The 19,409-nt window shown below is 41.7% G+C and overlaps 1 protein-coding gene across 1 annotated transcript; it reads right to left on the bottom strand.

Moving 5' to 3' along the window:
* Positions 1-232: 232 nt before the first annotated feature.
* On the bottom strand, positions 233-19,409 carry AMDHD1 (amidohydrolase domain containing 1). The gene is made up of 9 exons (XM_083182430.1): positions 19,103-19,409; positions 17,638-17,744; positions 15,717-15,781; positions 12,801-13,078; positions 11,224-11,449; positions 5,141-5,265; positions 3,330-3,423; positions 2,221-2,381; positions 233-636 (listed from the first exon to the last, which is right to left on the bottom strand). Exons 1-9 carry the CDS (start codon positions 19,234-19,236, stop codon positions 531-533), a joined length of 1,296 nt encoding a protein of 431 aa, XP_083038556.1. The 5' UTR covers positions 19,237-19,409; the 3' UTR covers positions 233-530.

Raw genomic sequence — 19,409 nt, 5'->3', positions numbered from 1 at the left:
TTTTTGAAGACCCCGGAGTGCCAGTCTTTTTTTCTGATCTCTCATATATATATATATATATATATATATATATATATATATATATATAAAATACCCAGCATAACTCTGCTGAATGTTTGTTACATTGGGATGATTATTACAAATTTAGATTGAATATGTAACAAAAATACACAGAACTGTATAAATCACAGTAAAAACAGCCACAGTGACAACTGAATAAAACAAGCACACACACAGTAGGTTAACATTTATTATGGAAATAGCTGACAAATAGGTTATGCTGTATAAATGAAATCTAGTAATAATGCTAAGCTTATTTTAAAAGCCTTTGCAATGCAATACTAATTGTTCTATTATATTGCACAAATTAAAATGCTAATCGTGACAAGTTGGTCATTATTTTTCATTATTATTGGATTGCGGTATTTTCCTAAAACAATTACAATTCAGGAAAATACTGTTGGAGATTGAATTATTGTCCCTTTACCAAAAGCCTACACAATACTGATGAGCAGACGAGAGTTCTGTTGTTATAGACTGAGAACCCTTTCATTCTTGTAGACAATTTTGCCTTTGATGGCAACATACTCAACGAGCTCCTGATGACCCCCGAATTGATAGATAACATGTTCCCATCTACAAAACACAAATAAAAAAATAAAAGAATGGTTAATGTCATAATTTTTTGTAAACTGCAAAGCACTAGGATATTGTCCGATCCAGTTTAAAAAAAAAAAAAAAGACAGTCACAATTTGGATTAACCTTAGTGACCGGGCGTTGCTGTATTTTTGCAATGTGTATGTTTGTGTTTGGAATTGTGTGCCAAAATTTGTATAATTTGTGTGTGACAAATAAGGGATCACATACCTCCAAACTGTCCTTTTTTTTGTGACGGACCCACCCCCCTGCCCGGCAGTGTCCCACGATGGGGTGGTAAAGCAGTTGGGAGATCCCTCAGCCTGAAGGGAATAGATGCTGTGAGCATGCGCACAGCGTCCATTCAGTGACAGACAGAAAAAATGGCGCATGGTCCAAATTTGCATATGACACCCTAATTTGCATAGACCACACCCCCCTTTCAGACACGCAAGCATCCCTCTTCCCCAACTGTAGGAGTTGGGAGCTATGGGATCATACATTTTCTGTACAATTATACTCATGGTTTCTTAACTTACTGATGTTATACAGCTAATATGAGGTTTTAGTGGGATTTATGGGTGGAGCTATAAATCATCACCTCCACAAGGATACATTTCTCCCAACTCTGATCTTGGTATCTCTGGGTACAGGGATGAGAAGTGTGCGGGCTTAGACTGGTAAGCAATTTATTTACCAGCTATAGATGAAATAAACAACTTAATTTAGCAAAAGAAATCCAACACAAATGTTTATTATGAGAGCAAATCTGGTGTTCTCAGACCAATAGCTCCTCTATTCTACAAGGACTCAGTTGGGAGTATACTATATCCATGTGGAAAATACAGGATGCAGAAATACATTTACATTTAGAGCATTAAACAGAACAGATATGGGACAGGGACGAATCATATACTCTGCTAGTCATCTACAGATGGTCCAGGGCTGTTGCATCCATATTATAATGGGTATCCAATCTGGGATTCCGACTGACAACGTTACGTCCCAACTATTGGAATCCCAGGTCAATTTAATTTCTTCCGAATGTAACTCGACAGCTGGAATCCAATGTTCCGGCTGACGAGTGCCGGAAATTCGGGGGATCATCGAAAACGGCGGTGGATTCATCAATATGCGACCATTTCCAACAAAACAGTTCAGACTTTTCAAAAAGTCAGATCTGACACCCTTCAACAGCAGCATAGAATACGTGAGTGCCGATATTTCCCCTGTAGGGAAATAACAGCACAGATTGAATACCCCCATATGTGTGCCATTAAAACTGATCCCATTTTGTTATTGACATTTATTTATATAGCGTAGTACAAAGCTACAACTGTATGCAGAACGTGGCAAGTAGAGTAACTGGACTAGATATAATATGAAGGTTTAAGTGGAAGACAGAATGATCTGCTCCCCTAGCTATAGGTATTTCTTGAGCCAAATTCTTTGTACTACAGTATGTAAACAGGATATGGAGTAGACAGTTCTCTGAATGATCAACTAATCCCAGTGATACTTTCGTCCTCTTATCAAGTTCATGGTGTAAAAAATTAATTAAAATAAAGCCAGTAAGCACAAACCGTGGGGCATTAATGATCACAACATCTCCTTGTTTTCCAACCTCCAGAGAACCATGTGTGTGAGACCTTCCCAGGGAATATGCTGCATTAATCGTCGAAGCAGCCAGCGCTTCATTCAGAGACATCTTCATGTTAACACAGGCCAGGTGCATGACCATAGGCTGGAAAATGTTTAGAGACTTTCAGTAATACTTCAATAAAAAGCAACAACCAGGGCTATTTTTCAGCAGGCTCCAGCAGGAACTGAGGCCCTTATTCTAGTTCACTGCCTCACCTGCAGTGCACATGGTTTTGTCCATCTAAGAAATATTTTGAAAGAAAGAGTGAACTAGAATAAGGGCCTCAGTTCCTGCTGAAAAATAGCCCTGGCAACAACCATAGTAACAGGTGGTTTAGGAAAAGGCTACAGAATGGATGAGCGTGGTAAAAGATAGAACCAGGTTATTGGGTGCTTACAGCAGCAGCTCATCCGCTCCCTCCACTGTGCCAAGCAGCAGATAACAGGAATATACGATCCTACAATCATATAAATACATAAATAACTTTTCCTTTAAATAAAACATGCTTTGGCAGAGGCAGCATTGTCCTACATATTGGTAATGTGGAACAACAAGCTCAAGCTTGAGAGCAGTAGAAGGACTGATTAAATCCAGTCCGGTCTTTAGTTTTCGATGTACATCTTGTGGCTGTCGTCAATTTTGGCAGTACGGACGGTGTTTATGGTTAGCATTACTGCCTTACAGCGCTGAGGTCATGCGTTCAATTCCCACCATGGCCCGAACTGTGCAGAGTTTGTATATTCTTCCTGTGTGGGTTTTCTCCCACAATCCAAAAATATACTGGTAGGTTAATTGGCTTCCAGCAAAAATTAACCTAAGAGTGAATGTATGTGTGCATGTACATGTGGTAGGGAATATAGATTGTAAGCTCCACTGGGGCAGGGACTGATGTGAATGTTCAAATATTCTCTGTAAAGCGCTGCAGAATATGTGTGCGATATACAAGAAACTAAATAAATAAATCAAATAAAGAATTTATAAAAAAAAAAAAATTATATATAGTCAGACGTGAATTATACAATGAAAGGGTCATGTAATAGAAACACTTACCATAGAGAAACAGTAGGCATTTGGATTGAAGTCGCTGCCCAAAGACACTATTACACCAGCATTAAGCATGTCCCTGGCTCGAGGTTGTTTAAGTCTTAGAGAAGGAAAATATCTGATTAGGATATATTAATAGATTTTGTTAACCATTATGAAGCAAGATGGTTGGTGGGCAGTACATTGATTGTGTAAAAAAAGGTTGTCTATATTTTTGCACAAAATGCATAAAGGTGTGATAATTCTGTAAAATATTTAGGAAGACTAAGAAGGTAGCTTGGAAATTCACAAGGTAAGCAAGATTATCAATGTTCAGGTCTGGGTGTCCAGTGTATATAGTCAATATACAAAATGGTGGAGAGAAGAAAGTGAAAGGGATTCGGCATGAAAAGCCGGCGGTCGGGATCCCGGCGTTCAAAATCCCGAACGCCGAAATCCCGACAAGGGGGGGGGGACGTGGATCGCCCCCTTTGCGGGCTCACTGCGCTCGCCACACAGCGGGCCCGGTGCCTCGCTACGCTCGGCACACTAATTTATTCTCCCTCCGAGGGTGTCGTGGACACCCACAGGGGGGGAGAAAGTGTCGGGATTTCGTCGTTCGGGACTTTGAACGCCGGGATCCCGACCGCCGGGATTTAAACTGCATCCCAGTGAAAGGTATCCGTTATGTTTAATAGGATTCCTAAAAGGCAAAAGTGATGCCAGGTTTGGCAGGCTTTGCTTGCTGTCATATACTGTATGTAACATTACTTGTAGCAAATCAAAAATCTGGGCTGAATACAGTGTTACACCAGGAAATGTATCTAGCAGATTGCAGAGTACTTTCACTCAATAAGCAATGGTTAGGGGGTTGGTAGTGTAATTGTCACCTGCAGAGCAATCTGGTGTAAACCTCAAGTCAATGCAAAATATAAAGAAACGCTGACAAAGTGTCAGGTTGTAAAACGCAGCACTTCTAATTATATTTAGAAACCAAAATGTAATAGGGCAATGATTTTATTAGCTGGGTTTTGTTAGTAAAATCATTGCCCTTTTAAATTTTGAGCATAAACCCAATCAGAAGCTCTGAGTTTTACAACCGAACACTATACAAATAAGAGTGCTCGGTGCACTACATACTGTATCAAATAAAATGTAACTTTTATTAATAATTATTTAAAAAATCTGAGAAATATAAAAAGACAGATAGAAGTGTGAAAGACTATTTTTGCAGATTTTTTTACCAGCTTGTCAGTCAGTATTTCAAGTATGAGTAACAAAGTAAGATATAGATGCCCAGAGGTATCTCCAATCACTCCTGTGTTGCCTACATTGGCTGTTCTTTCAAGATATCAGGTTTTGGAAACACTGTTTTAGCTGACATGGAGAAGTTGGATGTTGGTATAGAAAGCTTTCTTTAAATGCTTGGATAGTACAGTTACAAATGGATTAGCATGCACTCCATGAAAAAAAATAAAAATGAAAAATTAGAGAATGTGACTAGTAATCTATAGTCAAGGCAATAAGACAATAGGCAGAAACATATTGTAAATATTGTGAAGGTGCAAGATCAACCTACAAAACATTATTTGACATGTACAATATATTCCTGAGGATCAGTCTACGTATAGGACTAGAATTGATTTTCCATCTCTGCAGGAGTCCTTTATTGTGCTTTGGGGGTAATTCATACTGTTTTACATTTTCCAACTAATCTTGCGCAGCCTGCCTGTTTTAGGTGAGGATTACAATGGAAATGGGGTGGAAAACAAACAAAGGCTACCAGTGGACTCCAATTCCTTGCAGACAAAAATGGTAAAAGAAGAAAAAAAAATTACCTCAGGATGTATGCAGTTGTAGGTAACAAAATGGCTGAGCACTTTGCAGCAGCTAATGCAGCAATGCCTTCATCACTTATTTCTTCTAGATGACTTACAGCATGAGCTCCTAAGTCAGCGCCTAACTGAAAAATACAAAATCAAAAAGTTCACGTCTGAAAGCACCTTCTAGTTGGCAGAGTAACTAAGAAATACATGGTAGAGGAAAAGAAAAGTGTGCTCTGCGCTCACTAGTAGCAGCTTTTAGTGGGTTTGGATAGTAGTTTAATAGGGAAAAAAGAGCGCTTGTATAATCAATTATATGTCACAGCAAATAATAATGGTAAAAGTGCTTAGCCTCTAAAAAAAAAAGAAAAGTGATAATAACAATGTTTACAGCCCTTTATGGACTTTTTGGGGGGATTGCGGGTCCCAGCTGTGGACTTGAAGAATAGCACTAAGTATGAAGATCCCGGCAGCTCTAACTGTCCCTAAGCTTACCTAGATCTTCTGGCTTCTCATTTTTCTTCTACGCCGTCTGTGTTCCGGACCTCCTCGAGTGTGCCATGACAACCGGAAGTTGGGTTAGATGACTTCCGGTATCGGCGGTGTGCGGACTTGCGTGTTCCCCGGCTTCCAAAGTGATTCGAGAGACTGGCTGTCTTTGTCCTTAACAAAGACAGCCAGTCTCTCGAAACACGTTGGTAGCCGGGTTCAAAAGAAGGACTTTTAAAATAAAACTTTATAAAAAATAAATAAAAAAATTTACACTTTTATTACTTACCTTGTGCGCCTACCAAATACAACCCATTTTTATCATCTTCATAATAAAAAATTCTGTATGTGAAAAGGCAGCACCGCCGTAATATAATATAACAATAAAGTAACAATCATTAACGGGGTGGACACACATTCTAATATCATATTTCTTCATTACATATTAGTGTGTGTAGATACACATTCTATTTTCTACTAGTGCACGGACATTCCTCAAGAAACAATCTGGTGATGAGTGCAACCAGATACAATAGTCACATCAAGTAATATGAATTATTTTTATTTTCTTCCAGCAAATCATTCACGAGGTGGATGCAGTGCCAATTTTTACACAGTTGAGTGATTCTTTGCTATTGCACATGAACAAAAAGTCCTGAAAACCTTTGCCGTGCATGATTCTCCCAAGTCCACACAAAGACCGCTGATGTTACTGCCATTAGAGTTGGCGGTGTTAAATTATGGGCATTGAGCTGAGGTGAATACAAAAAAAATAAATAAAAGGCAGGCTCATGGGAACATTATGGCATATCAGGGGCCACGCCTGAGTTCCCAAATGCTAATCCACAAACAGAGACCATGCTTAGAGGACTATCAGCAGAAGACACTGTGCCTGCCATAAACTGGTGCAAATGCCATGATGCGCCGATGGTGGAGTGTTCAGAACCACGGGTGGAATTGTACGGTCAATGAGCATCCCAAGGCCCATCGCCTTGAAAAAGCTGATATATTCAGGGAAATGCGTCGGTGAGAACCACAACACCCTCTATCTGGCAAAAAGGATTCTGGCAGTGATTACATTGGCGTCCTCTATGGGGAAAAAAAAAAAAATCACCAATTGGCAGCTAAAAATCATCATTTTGCAACCAGCAAACAAGCCTTTGTTTTTCCTGATTAAAAAGGACACCAAGAGTCAAACTTGCACCACTACTTCAGGAAATTGGTTACACAAATGTGGCACTGTAGAATACACTTCTGCTTGACACTTCTGCTTGACCTAACCATTATAATAGCTAGGTTGTGAAATCTACCTGAGCTCTGGATTAACCAGCACTAATTTAGCACATTTTATAGGTGATTGGATTACTCCAAATACACTGTATGCTCAGTTAGCCTTTCATTGACCACTGACACCGCATGCTCATGATAAGAATAGTCAACATTAACAAAAAAGGTCAAGGGAATAGATTAGCTTTATGCTAACAGAAAAACAAACCCACATGAATGAGACAGGACAAAATAATCACAGAAGTGATCATAAAAGACTACTAGAAAAACAAAACCTTCCTAGCACACATGCAAACACACACACACACACACACACACACAGACCTGTGTAGTTAAGTCGATTAATGATTAAAGTTTCTCATTTTGCCTGGGTAGCATGATTTTAAAACACAAATGTAGTGTGGAACTGGTTTACATTTGTTACGCAAATCTGGCAAGTTTCTGCTATCATTTGGTACATAAGCATAAATAAAACATTGCTTCTAACCCATCTACTTCCAAGCTGAAATCTCAAACTTATGGTAAAACAGTTTGCTTGAAAAGGATTGTGGTCAGATTTCATCTTACGCTAAGTACACTAAGCGATATGCTGTCCGCTTGGGTGGATCGGCAAATTGCCTTCATCGCTTAGCGTGTACTCTCAATATGCGCACTCCTGCAGCTGCTTGCATTGACGCTGGGTTTGATGTGATGCACAGCAAACCTAGTGACAGACTGCACCACAAAACAATATGTCAGATGGATTTGACACCACTTCCTAGATTGGAGTGTTGTTCTAGTGCAGTGGTTCTCAACCTCGGTCCTCAGGACCCCACAACAGTGCACATTTTCTAGGTCTCCACACAGAATCACAAGTGAAATAATTAGCCCCACCTGTGATCTTTTAAAAATGTGTCAGTAAGTAATGAGTGCAGCTTTGCACCTGCTGGGTAACCTGAAAAACGTGCACTATTGGGGGTTCCTGAGGGGCGAGGTGGAGAACCATTATTCTAGTGTGTACTGGAGCAACAATGTATTGCATGAATTCAAAATATATAAAATATTGTTCGGTCCTAGAAGCAAAATCTAATCGAAAAGTGTTAATTGCCTTCTTTTTTTTTTTTTTTTCATAAATCTGTTTATTATTTTTCGACATTATAACAAAATGACACACACATATAAATACACGTATACATATATATATATATGTATGGACCTTAAGAGGTTGATCTTTCAACAGATTATAAATACATTAAATATAACCATTTGCCATGAATATAGTGTTATACAATCTGTTGCCTTCTAATATATAATCTTCTGTTGATTTATAGCCATAATCTCTCTTATCTTCTAATTAGTTACAAACCATGTGATATTTAATCTCTACAGCCCATACTATTCTAGACTAAAAAGGAAAACAAACAACATACATCCATAGAAAGGGGTCTACCACACGCCTCTCATAAGATAGAAATTGGAGGCGTATGGGGGGTGGGGAAGGGGCTCACTTGGGAGGATAATAGGAAGTTATCCAAACTCATTTCTCTATTTTTCTTAGTCCTTCCTTTTTCCCCTATTATCCCGCTCTATATAGCATGTTATTCGATCCCCTTACCATTATCCCGTCTTCCTGGATACTTTCACTTCTCCCCTCCCAGCATCCATTAAGACCCGGTCTAAAGTACAAACACAGCTAACCATTAACGTAACACTACAATACAATGATTGGGGAGGGGGGGGGGGGGGTAGGTGTCTCTTTGATCCAGACTATTCTACTCACATAGGTTCCGCTGTATCTAATTAGGGTCTCCCTATCCTTATGGTCGCATCAAATTATAGTATTATGGAATTCTGCCCACGGCGTCCATACTTCCCTAAACAAGTCTAAATTCTCCTCTACTAGTCCTGCTAAATATTCCATTTGATATAGGTGCCACACCGTCTCTTTTATTGTTGCCATAGATGGGACCCTGTTTGATTTCCAATAGGAGGCTATTTTTACGGCACTCAATATAAACCATATAAGTTTTTGGGACGATGTCTTAATCCCTGGAATTTTAAGAGGGAGCAAAACGTATTCGGGGGACTTAGGAATCTCTATATTTGTAATTTGTTTAATTAGGTCAAAAACTAGTATCCAAATTTGTTGAATTTGTGGGCATATCCCAAAGATATGTGATAGATCGCCTTTATGCCCACATCCACGCCAGCATAGGTCGTTGGTCCCACTATATATACGACTTAGTCTACTTGGGGTCAGGTACCACCGGGAATATATCTTAAAAGAATTTTCTCTATAACGGGTTGACTGGGATACTGATATCAAATTTTTTCTGATCCTTACCCAATCTTCCCGGGCTAATTGTTTACCAAACTCCAACTCCCATGCCAGTTCCTGTGGAAGGCGCTCCTGTTTACCATAATTTAATAATATTTGGTACACAGACGAAATAATACCCTTAAATGATGCCCTTTTCAAGCACAGTGTTTCCACTACTGTGTTGGCTTGGTTCTTTCTCGCCTGCTGTGAGTGGGAGAGAAAGCTCTTTATCTGGCAGTATTGATAAACACTTCTAGGTGAAATATCGAATTTTAGTGCTATTTCTGCAAACGGCAGAAGTCTACCTGAAATTTCTAGTTCGTTTAGGAATAATATATTAGTTTTTGACCAATTTTTCTTAAAGGATGATTCCTTACTTACTGAAAATTGGGGGTTATCCCACATTGGTAAAAGGGCATTGGGTGTATTTATAATCTTATATTCTTTAGTTATTTTATCCCACATGGACAGGGAGAATTCAATTACCGGATGGACTTTTTCCCTCATAGGTCTATTTTTTTTCGGTACCCAGAGCATTGTAGATATAGTTGACATGTTCACTAATTGTGCCTCTAATTTGACCCATCTATGTGTTTCTTTACTTGAGTGCCACATCACCAATTGTGATATTTGGGCTGCATAAAAATAAATTTTAAAATTAGGGACTCCTAACCCGCCTTCCCTAGTGCCGTTCTGTAAAGTCTTAAACCGCACCCGTGGTCTTTTCCCAGACCATAAAAAGTGGGATGCAAGACTCTGCAGGTTTTTAAAGGTCATGAGGGGGACTCTGACAGGGAGGGCTTGGAATACGTATAATAAGCGTGAAAGGACGTTCATCTTCAAAACGTTAGCTCTTCCTGTCCATGAGATATGGATTCTGGTCCAGCCCTTCATGTCATTTGCGATCTCATTCAGTAATCTAGGATAGTTGGCATCATATAATTTATGATAATTTTTTGTAATGTTGATACCTAAATATCTTAGATAACTATTTCTCCACTTACATGAGAAGGCGGAGGCCAGGTTTTCCTTTAAGCTAGAAGGAAGGTGGATGTCCAGAATTTCGGTTTTTGCTGAATTTATCTTAAAGTTCGAGATTTCCCCAAATTCTAGGGCGGTCTCGAACACTTTATTCGCTGACTTCAGTGGGTCCGATAATGTCAACAAGATATCGTCCGCGTATAACGCGATCTTGTATTCTTCTGAACCAATCCTGATACCTCCAATTTCCTTTTCGTTTCTAATTTTGGCCGCCAACGGTTCGATCATGAGTGCAAAGATCATGGGCGACAATGGGCACCCTTGCCTAGTACCGTTATTAATTCTAAAGGGAGATGATCTATTGCCGTTTATCAACACCGCCGCCATAGGGTTTTTATATAATGCTTGTATTCCCTGTGAAAAACGCCCGCGAATTCCAAATCTAGGGAGCAGCAGGTCCATATACCTCCATGAAACTCTATCAAAGGCCTTCTCGGCATCTAGACCCATGACAAGGGCTGGGGTTTGTGTTATATTAATAGCTGAGATGGTATCCACTACTCGCCTAATATTTTCAAAGGCTTGTCTATTAGGGATAAACCCCACCTGATCTGGGTGCACTAATGAATCTATATTCTATCTAGAGTCGAGCCTGATGCGCAGCCCCGGGATCGAAAGCAGAAATAGACTTGGCTGGCAAGCATCCCCATGCGCACCGTCCGTCACTCCCTCCTCTTCAATGCCGGCACCCGCCGGGTCCCAACAGTCATCGATATTGAATCGGTAGCGAACCGTGTGTATATGCTTATTTAAGTTGGTTCCCTCCATTCCCCACCTCCACCAACCTCTTGCCTGTTCCAGAGACCAGCTCTGAAAGGCTGATAGAGGAGTCTGCCCATAGCACATAGATAAAGGAGGTTATTAGTTAATATAACAGGAATATGGTGTTAATGCTGTGTGGGAGCCCAGCAAAAACCACAAATGCACCTAAAACACACACACACACAATGTTATATTACACACTGATAGTGAAGTACTGTACCTCTGCAGAGTTCGTGGGATTAAGTTCATCACCATGAAAGTTCAGATGTAACCCTATAGCTTTCCCAGCCTGTAGAATCTTTCTTGTGGACTCCAAGTCAAAAACACCTTTTTCACAGAAGATGTCAATATTATCTACATGAATTTCACCATTCGCTGCCATTTGCTTCAGAGCAGGGAGATGATGTTCAATGATGTCGTCAGTGGCCTCTTCTACGGTCTTTCCACTGATAATAATAACAACTGCACATTATAAAATGGGATTACGCTGCTGCCTGAGGGATACATTTACTAAAGCTTTTAAAAATAAAAAAAGGTGATGTTGCCCATAGCAACCAACCAGATCCTGTCTATCATTTTCTAGGATGCAATAGAGATATGACAGAATCTGATTAGTTGCTATGAGCAACATCACCTCTTACATTTTTGGAAGCTATAATAAATTTACCCCTTAGTGTATGCAACATCCATCAGCAATATACAAGGCATAGATTTGTTTACTATTAAAAAAACAAAGGGGGGGGGGGGGCACCCCAATATATGCTGTAGGTGGGTGGCCAAACACTACAGGGTTTATTTCCTAACATGGGAATTCTATTGAAGATAGGATGCTGCCCATGTCAACCAATCAAAATCTACTTATTCTTTTGGCACCTTCTAGAAATGAATGAATAGAATCTTATTGGTTGCCCATAGCAACATCTCATCTTCAATAGTACTCCCATCTTAGTAAATAAACCCCTACATGTTTAAAATAACAGATCTGGAAGTGGCCCTGCTTCCAGTGTTCTTCCTAATACCTCTTTTACACCAAAAGCCCGGATCCGACCCGTTATTTGGAACACAAATCAGGATTTGCCCCATTTACCAACCCGGAATATTCCCGGGTCAGCACTATTTACACTGCACACTGGTGCAGGTGGTGGCGCTTGGAGATGACAATCTCCAAACATGGGGACCACCGATCGGCATGCTGTAGGCCGGCATCCTCTAGATAGTGCATGATGGAGCAATTGAAGCCACTTAGAGCAATATCTTCCAAATTTTGATATGGTAACAGCAGTGCCAGCGTGGAAAGCCATACACTGTATATATAGCTAGCTGCCCAGTAAGATATAAAGACACAGGCCTGAAGGTAGACCTGGGGTGAAATGTAATAGGATGAGATATTCAGAAAGTGAGAGATTTGTTAAGAAATCTCCAGAAAGGGGCAATCATTAACACTTCAAAACCATGTTGATTTTGCAGTGTAAATGATTGCCGCTTTAAAAAAAACTGGAGATTTCTTACCAAATCTCTCACTTTCTGAATCTCTCATCTATTTAATTTCACCGCTGTGAGCAAAGGGAAAACAGATTAGGTAATCAAGGAGTCTAGCAGGTCCCACTCAAGCACCATTGTACCCTAAATAAGCATACAGGAATGATAGCCCTGATTTAGACCTATAGATATGGTAGATAATCTTGCACTGCACAATTAGTGGGTTATTTCACATTGTAAACTTCGTAAGAACATAAAACGGTTCCTTTTCCATGGTGTACAAAATGTGCTCAGACATGGAAACCCAACCCCCCTTACTTTGGTACAGAATGTGCCCCACAGTATGTAGAAGAGATGCCAATATCCATTTCTCTTTGCGCTCGTTCAATCACTCTCAGCATTTTCAGTTCAGTCTCCAGCTTCAAGCCATATCCACTCTTGCACTCAACTAAAGTGGTTCCACATCTTAGCATGCGGTCCAGGCGCTGCCTAAAGCTGCAGAAGAGCTCTTCCTCAGAAGCCGCTTCCGTGTGCTTGACTGTGAAATGGATCCCACCTCCAGCCTGATGGATATCCATGTACGTGGAACCTGCAAGCTAGTAACATGCAACACATGTGAAGGGGAGTTCATACACATACAGCAGCTACTTATATTATAATTATGTATTGTTTAGAAGTCAAACATACAAGAAAATTCCCAATAAATGGTACACAACAAACAAACTAGACCAGGGGAAAAGGGCAGGAGAAATATTTTTTTAAATAAATTGACAGTTTAAAGAGCCAGATATAACAGACCGCTGACGTTTGCACAGGCTGTTGAAAAATTACCAATTCTGCAATCCTTCCCTCCAGCGTACCTACAGGCTCAACATTATGTGGCTGCGGGTGATCTCCCTGACTGATTAGAATAATCCCTTATACATCTAATTACAATGGCAAAATACTTCCTTTAAAAGCAATTTCGGTCCACTACTCTGGTCTTCATACCCCATACAACATGACAACCTGAAGGCAGGGATGGAACAATGCAAGGATCATCTTCCATCCTTGAGCCCCAAAAAAATGATTAAAAGCTCTTGAAATTTCCATAAAATTAGTTCCTGCGACTTTCTACACAGAACTGGTCTTAAATGTTTTAGACAGAATGTTTTTATCACCACATCGTTGATATTTGATGGGTTTGCTTGGTGATCATTTATGCCTTAGATGTGGCTTACAAAGCAAAATTATATCACTGTTTGTGGGCATGTCCCATAATAAGGGGTTATTGGAATCAGGTATGGAAATATACAACTCAACATTTGGTATCAGTGTTCTAGCTGGTGCCTGAATAGGGGATATTTGGAACTTTGCCTGAAAGAACCCGTGTGACACAGAGTCCATAAACTCTTGATCATAGTGTCCACTGCTGCCAAAAAAGGTATCCTCTAATTTTGGTTACACCCTACAGCCCCCCGCCCCCATTCTTTGTTTTTTGAGTTAATTGTTCCACATTTTTCAAGTAGAACAGTGGGAGTGCTATTTTGAAACTCGTTTCCTAAAAGAACAGGTGTGAAAGGGTTTTAGAAAAACACTGTGATAAAAACTCAAATTTACACGCAAGACCCCCCTAACTGCATAAGCCATTCACGTTCCTTGAAAAAGCTGCGGCGGCAGCGAAACGCATTGGAAAGTGGTACACCCATCCAGCTGCTTTTAACAATCCATCATCCTCTCCAGTTTGTGCCTGCCAGCACTGTCTCTCAATTGAAATACCCATTGAGACCACTCTCACCCCTTGGAGTGCAGGATCCTAGGACGTGCATCACCATCTTTGTGGAGAAACGCCACCTCTCTAATATTGCCAAGCCAGGACCCCACATCCTTAACCTCCCTAACTCGAACTGTGGAGTGACCCCGCTACATCAAAATAGCGGAGGTAATACAGTGGTAGATCCATCTAATCTCACTGTTTACCGATCGCCTTTGGAACTACCTTCCTTTTGGGCCCAAAAGAGGACAGGACCCAACTGCATTTGAGGTGACTTTTGGAATACAACCCATACATAAAAATAATAAAAAAAAAAAAAAAAATCACAGCACCATTTTTCTGTATATTCATATTTTACTCAATATTTCTCCTTTTTTAACAGCTGTTCAGCTGAGTATGTGCACTGATATCATTATTTTCTGAATATTTTTATTAACCTTGAATAAATATCAATGTTTTAATTTATGTATAATTGAATATTACTGTTCAGCGCAACCACCCAGCCTCACATTTTCTATGGGGCATTGCCAGATTTTTCTGGCAATGCCACCCGTCGCGATAACCTGGCGGGGGGATGCTTAGAGCATCCCAAAATGCGGTAAAAACCCCAATAACGGGGGTTTTACCGCATTTTTAGTTTAGAGAATCTCCCCCAATGTGATTTCCTGTTTTTTTCCCACATTCTGTGTCTCACAGTTGAATAGGTCATAGGTACTATGGTGGAAATTACGGTTATGGTATAAAACATGGGTCTTCAACCTGTGGCCCTCCAGATGTTGTGAAACTACATGTTCCAACATGCATTGCCACATTTTTCCCTATAAGAGCATGCCAAAAAAACTCAGAGCATGCTGGGACATGTAGTTCCACAACATCTGGAGGGCCACAGGTTGAAGACCTGGTATAAAACATCTAGTGTCTAGGTCTACAATCATATGGTTGTACAGTCAAATGGTCGACAGTCAAAGGGTCGACAACTTCAAACGGTCAACATAAAAAAGTGGACATGAGTTTTTAATGTTTTAGTGTGTCTATGTCGACATGGACACTGTATAAGTGTACCGCTGCACTCGCCATGCTTCGGGCTCAGAGCCTTGCTGCGCTCGGCACACTATTTTATTCTCCCGGGCATGAAATACCGCCTGTTGGCACAAGTCGGCTGAAAATGTAGTAAAAAAATTATACATGTTGACCCTTTTCATGTCGACCTTTAATCCCTGTCGACCATTAGTGGTCGACCATAGGACTGTCTATCATGAGCCACTCTATAATTAGTCTGGATATCGAAATGACAGACCTCTCTCCATCTCTCTTTTTAAGTGTTTCTACATGCACAATCGGCGACTGTCCAACTACTTTTTTTGCCCCACTGTATATGTCCTATTGCTGAGGGCAACATTAGGGCTATCTAATACAGTTACCAGTTTGTGGCACACACGTTACAGATCAAAATATAAATAAGACACCATTTACCAACTTACTTTCATAGCAAATTCGTGCACTCTGTCACCAGCCCAGACGGGATGAGTGTGTGCATCTACAAATCCTGGGAAACAAAGGATAAACGAAGTATTAATGTAATGCACATATCTAAGTGCAATTATCTACCATGCAAAGTCAGGTTGTATTCTGCTCTTACAGCAACCCTAAACAGAAAGCACATTTTAAAAGAAACACAAGTTAATACATATGCACAGATAACAAAGCATATGTATTGACTTGCTATGGAGCAGGGTTGTTCCCAGGTTCAACCCGGGGTCCTGGCCAGTGTGAAAGGGGTACTCACCTGGGTTGCTGGTCCTGCATGCATGTGGCCAGGCCGGGGATCCACACAGGCATCGGGCGCAGATAACAGGACAGGCAGCTGATGAAGATGACGCAGCTCTCCGACACCCTCACTGCAGCTGAACAGCTGTGTCATCTGTGCCAGCCGTCTGACCGCTCATCTGCACCCGCCGCCTGTGTGGATCCCCGGCCTGCACCAAGGACCAGCAACCTGGGGTGAGTACTGTCTACCGTCCACTGCCTCCTCAACCATTCCACCTCCTGCCCACCTCCTTCCTACACCAGAAAATGCAGGGACTTTTCTGTTGTGAAAGGGGCCAACCCGGGAATGCCCCGGCATAATGCCTGGTTGGTCCCTGCGTTTTCTGGTGTGAAAGGGGTATAAGATGGGAGTTTGATTAAATATGGGATGCTGCCCATAGTAACTAATCAGCATGTATATCCTTAGAACCTGAACTGTTAAGGCCCGATGATGTATGATGCAGTGAAGAGTCGACAAGTTGCCATCTATAATGTTTTTTTATAGAATTTTATTGTTACTTAGAAGCTGAATGGTTGCCACAAACATCTTCTCCACTGCTACAGGAAACTCATTCATGCTTATTATTATGATTTTATGGTACTTGTTTCCTAGCACGGCCACCACGATTTATATCGTGGTGGTCGTGTCGGAAAAAATTGCGTCGGTCGCGTCGGGTGCATACCAAAACGCACACGACCCACGCGATGTACCCGATTTCTCCATAGGCTTCAATGTTAAAATAATTTAACATTGAAGCCTATGGAGAAATTGGGTCTCCATAGGCTTCAATGTTAAATTATTTTAACATTGAAACTGAGTACATTTAACATAGAAAAGGTAAATGGCCCAATATGGGCCATTTCTCATTGGCTATGGCCCCGGCATGTGTGTAAAAAATAATGGCCCCCCATTGTGGCCGCCACCCCCACGATTGACGCGAACCCGAAGTGTGGCGAGCGCAGCGAGCCCGCGAGGGGTGGCGGTGCGCGTCCTCTGACCTTTTCATTCCCCTACTATCCACGTCGGCGTGGAGTTGAGAATATATAGTGTGGCGAGCCACCGAGCCCGAAGCGTGGCGAGCCCCGCGAGGGGATGCGGATATCTGTCAAGCCCGCGAGGGACGCCCCTCGTGGGCTTGACAGGTATCCGCGTCCCCTCGCCACGCTTTGGGCTCGGTGGCTCGCTACGCTCGCCACACTACGTGCTAGGAAACAAGTACCGATTTTATTTATAAAAAGGTGCCACAAGTGTTTTGCAGCACCGTACAAAGGAACAGTACAGGGAGACAAAACGTAACATTACAGTAAATAAATAATAAAAATAGAGTACAGGTAAAATTAATGCAAGTTACACATTACAGCTTAAATGTAAGTAGTGAGGACTTTATCAATGTACTACTAGAGGCGATGAGAGAGGAGAGGAGAGGAGATGAGTATGCGGTCGAAGCTGGACGCTGAGTGTTTGAGTATGGGAGAGTTGTGAGTGAAATGTGAGAAGAAAAGAGGGCTTTGACAACAGGAGGGAAGAGGGCCCTGCTCTGAAGAGCTTACAAACTAGTATTAAGAATGCTGCAGGCATAGTGCAACATCACCTACCTGGTAGAACGCACTTTCCAGAACAGTCAATTACAGTGTCAAAGAGGACATGAGAAAATTCACTACGGATGGTCTCCACGGGTCCAACAGCCTTTATGAAGCCATCACTAAAAACAACATGGACAATAGGTTACACATTGGCAGGTATTCAATGCGGCCGGTGAGGGGGTTAAACCGCGAGGATTGCAGAAACCCAGCGATCCTCGCTGTTTAACCCCCGTGCCGGGTGGTCGCTCTATTCAATGTTCTGGGGAAATCCTCACCGTCGCAGGATGGCGAGAATTCCCCAAAACCAGAGCCGAATTTCCCATTAGGCACGTGAGGCACCGGCCTAGGGGCGGCACATGTTTGGGGGCGGCACTTGGATGCCTGTGATAGTACTGTCAGCCCAAAATGTACCAATAACTGCAAAATATCCACTGTACTGTACTATATTCCATGTTAAATAAAGTGTAAATGGATAGGACATGCAGATACTGCCCCTATAAACTGTCCTACTCAGTAAACATTATTGTTGTGCCTAGGGGCGCCCTCATCCCTAAATCCGCCCCTGCCCAAAACAACGAGACCTGCGGCTAATGCAGAAAACTCGCTGTATTTAGCCGCGAGTCTCGCTGGTTCAGGAGCCGCATCCGCCAATTCCCCCTGTGGAGCGAGGGGGAATTGGCATATGAGGGGGCTCACTGACAGGGTAAGTGGTGACAGCGAGCAGGATGCACAGCATTGAATACCCCCCATTGACTAGAACCAATATAATTCTCTGTTGTATGTGATCAACAGTGTAAACATGGGATACGGTCATTAGGTCTACAGTTTTTCACAGTTTTTTTGAACCAACATGTGCCAACAGGCGGTATTTCATGCCCTACCATCCACAAGGACGTGGTGGGAGAATAAAATAGTGTGCCAAGCATAGCGAGGCACCGTCTCCGAAGCATCGCGAGCGCAGCAAGGGGATGTGGTGCACTTCAAACTGTGTCCATGTCAACAGTGTTGACATTCGGGTCCAAAAATTGCGAAAAACCCCATGTCGACCTTTTGACTGTCAACCTTGCCCATGTCAACCTTGCACTTGTGTCGACCTAATGTCCCGTAAACCTAAACCCACGTCGACCTTGTCCGATGTCAACCTTGCTGTCTGTCGACCGAGTGGTGTCAACCCAATGCTTGTCGACCTAGTTGCTATAGACCAAACGATCCACACCCGTAAACACATGTATAGAACTATAATATTATCTTATGTAATATCCTTGCTGGGATTTCCTCTACGGAACATCCCAGATGCTGGTAGACTATCGTTTATTGTGGCACCATATTACAATAAGGACACAATATTCAAAACTTCAGCATTAGTCGTTTCATTTAAATACTGTGCATAATTAGCAATGAGGGACTATGGATGGCCATGAGTGGGTACTTTCTGTACTATAAAGAGATCTGACTTTTTTTGTATTTTGTGACTTACTTGCCGACCACCAGGCTGGCGTTCTCTAGTACCGCCAGGTGACGCATTCCCTCCTGCAGCAGGAACTCCTCATTGCTGCAGACTAGCACCATCTGCGCAGCGTTCTCTAGTAGCAGCTTACACGTGCCCGACATTGTGACAGGCAGCCTGGATCAGCGCAGCAGCAGCAGCGGCACACAGCAGGCAGGGAGAGAGCAGAGGGGTAACGCGAGTGCAGCTGTAACCTCCCATATATTTATATTAGTGACTGCTGCACAACTGTGTCCGCTCTTATCGACAATAAATAGATATTATAAATAGTCTTTAT

The sequence above is a fragment of the Crinia signifera genome, chromosome 4 (genome assembly GCF_055691185.1).
Source record: "Crinia signifera chromosome 4, ASM5569118v1, whole genome shotgun sequence".
Taxonomy (NCBI): Eukaryota; Metazoa; Chordata; class Amphibia; order Anura; family Myobatrachidae; genus Crinia; species Crinia signifera.
Note: the sequence above shows the minus strand (reverse complement) of the source record. Positions and strands in the feature narration are given on the sequence as shown.

Coding starts and splice junctions, on each gene's coding strand:
- AMDHD1 (XM_083182430.1), bottom strand. CDS start 19,236: ATGTCGGGCACGTGTAAGCTGCTACTAGAGAACGCTGCGCAGATGGTG. Junction 11,450..12,800: donor GGGGCACATTCTGTACCAAA/GTAAGGGGGGTT, acceptor TATTATTATCAG/TGGAAAGACCGTAGAAGAGG. Junction 3,424..5,140: donor ACAACTGCATACATCCTGAG/GTAATTTTTTTT, acceptor TCCTTCTCTAAG/ACTTAAACAACCTCGAGCCA.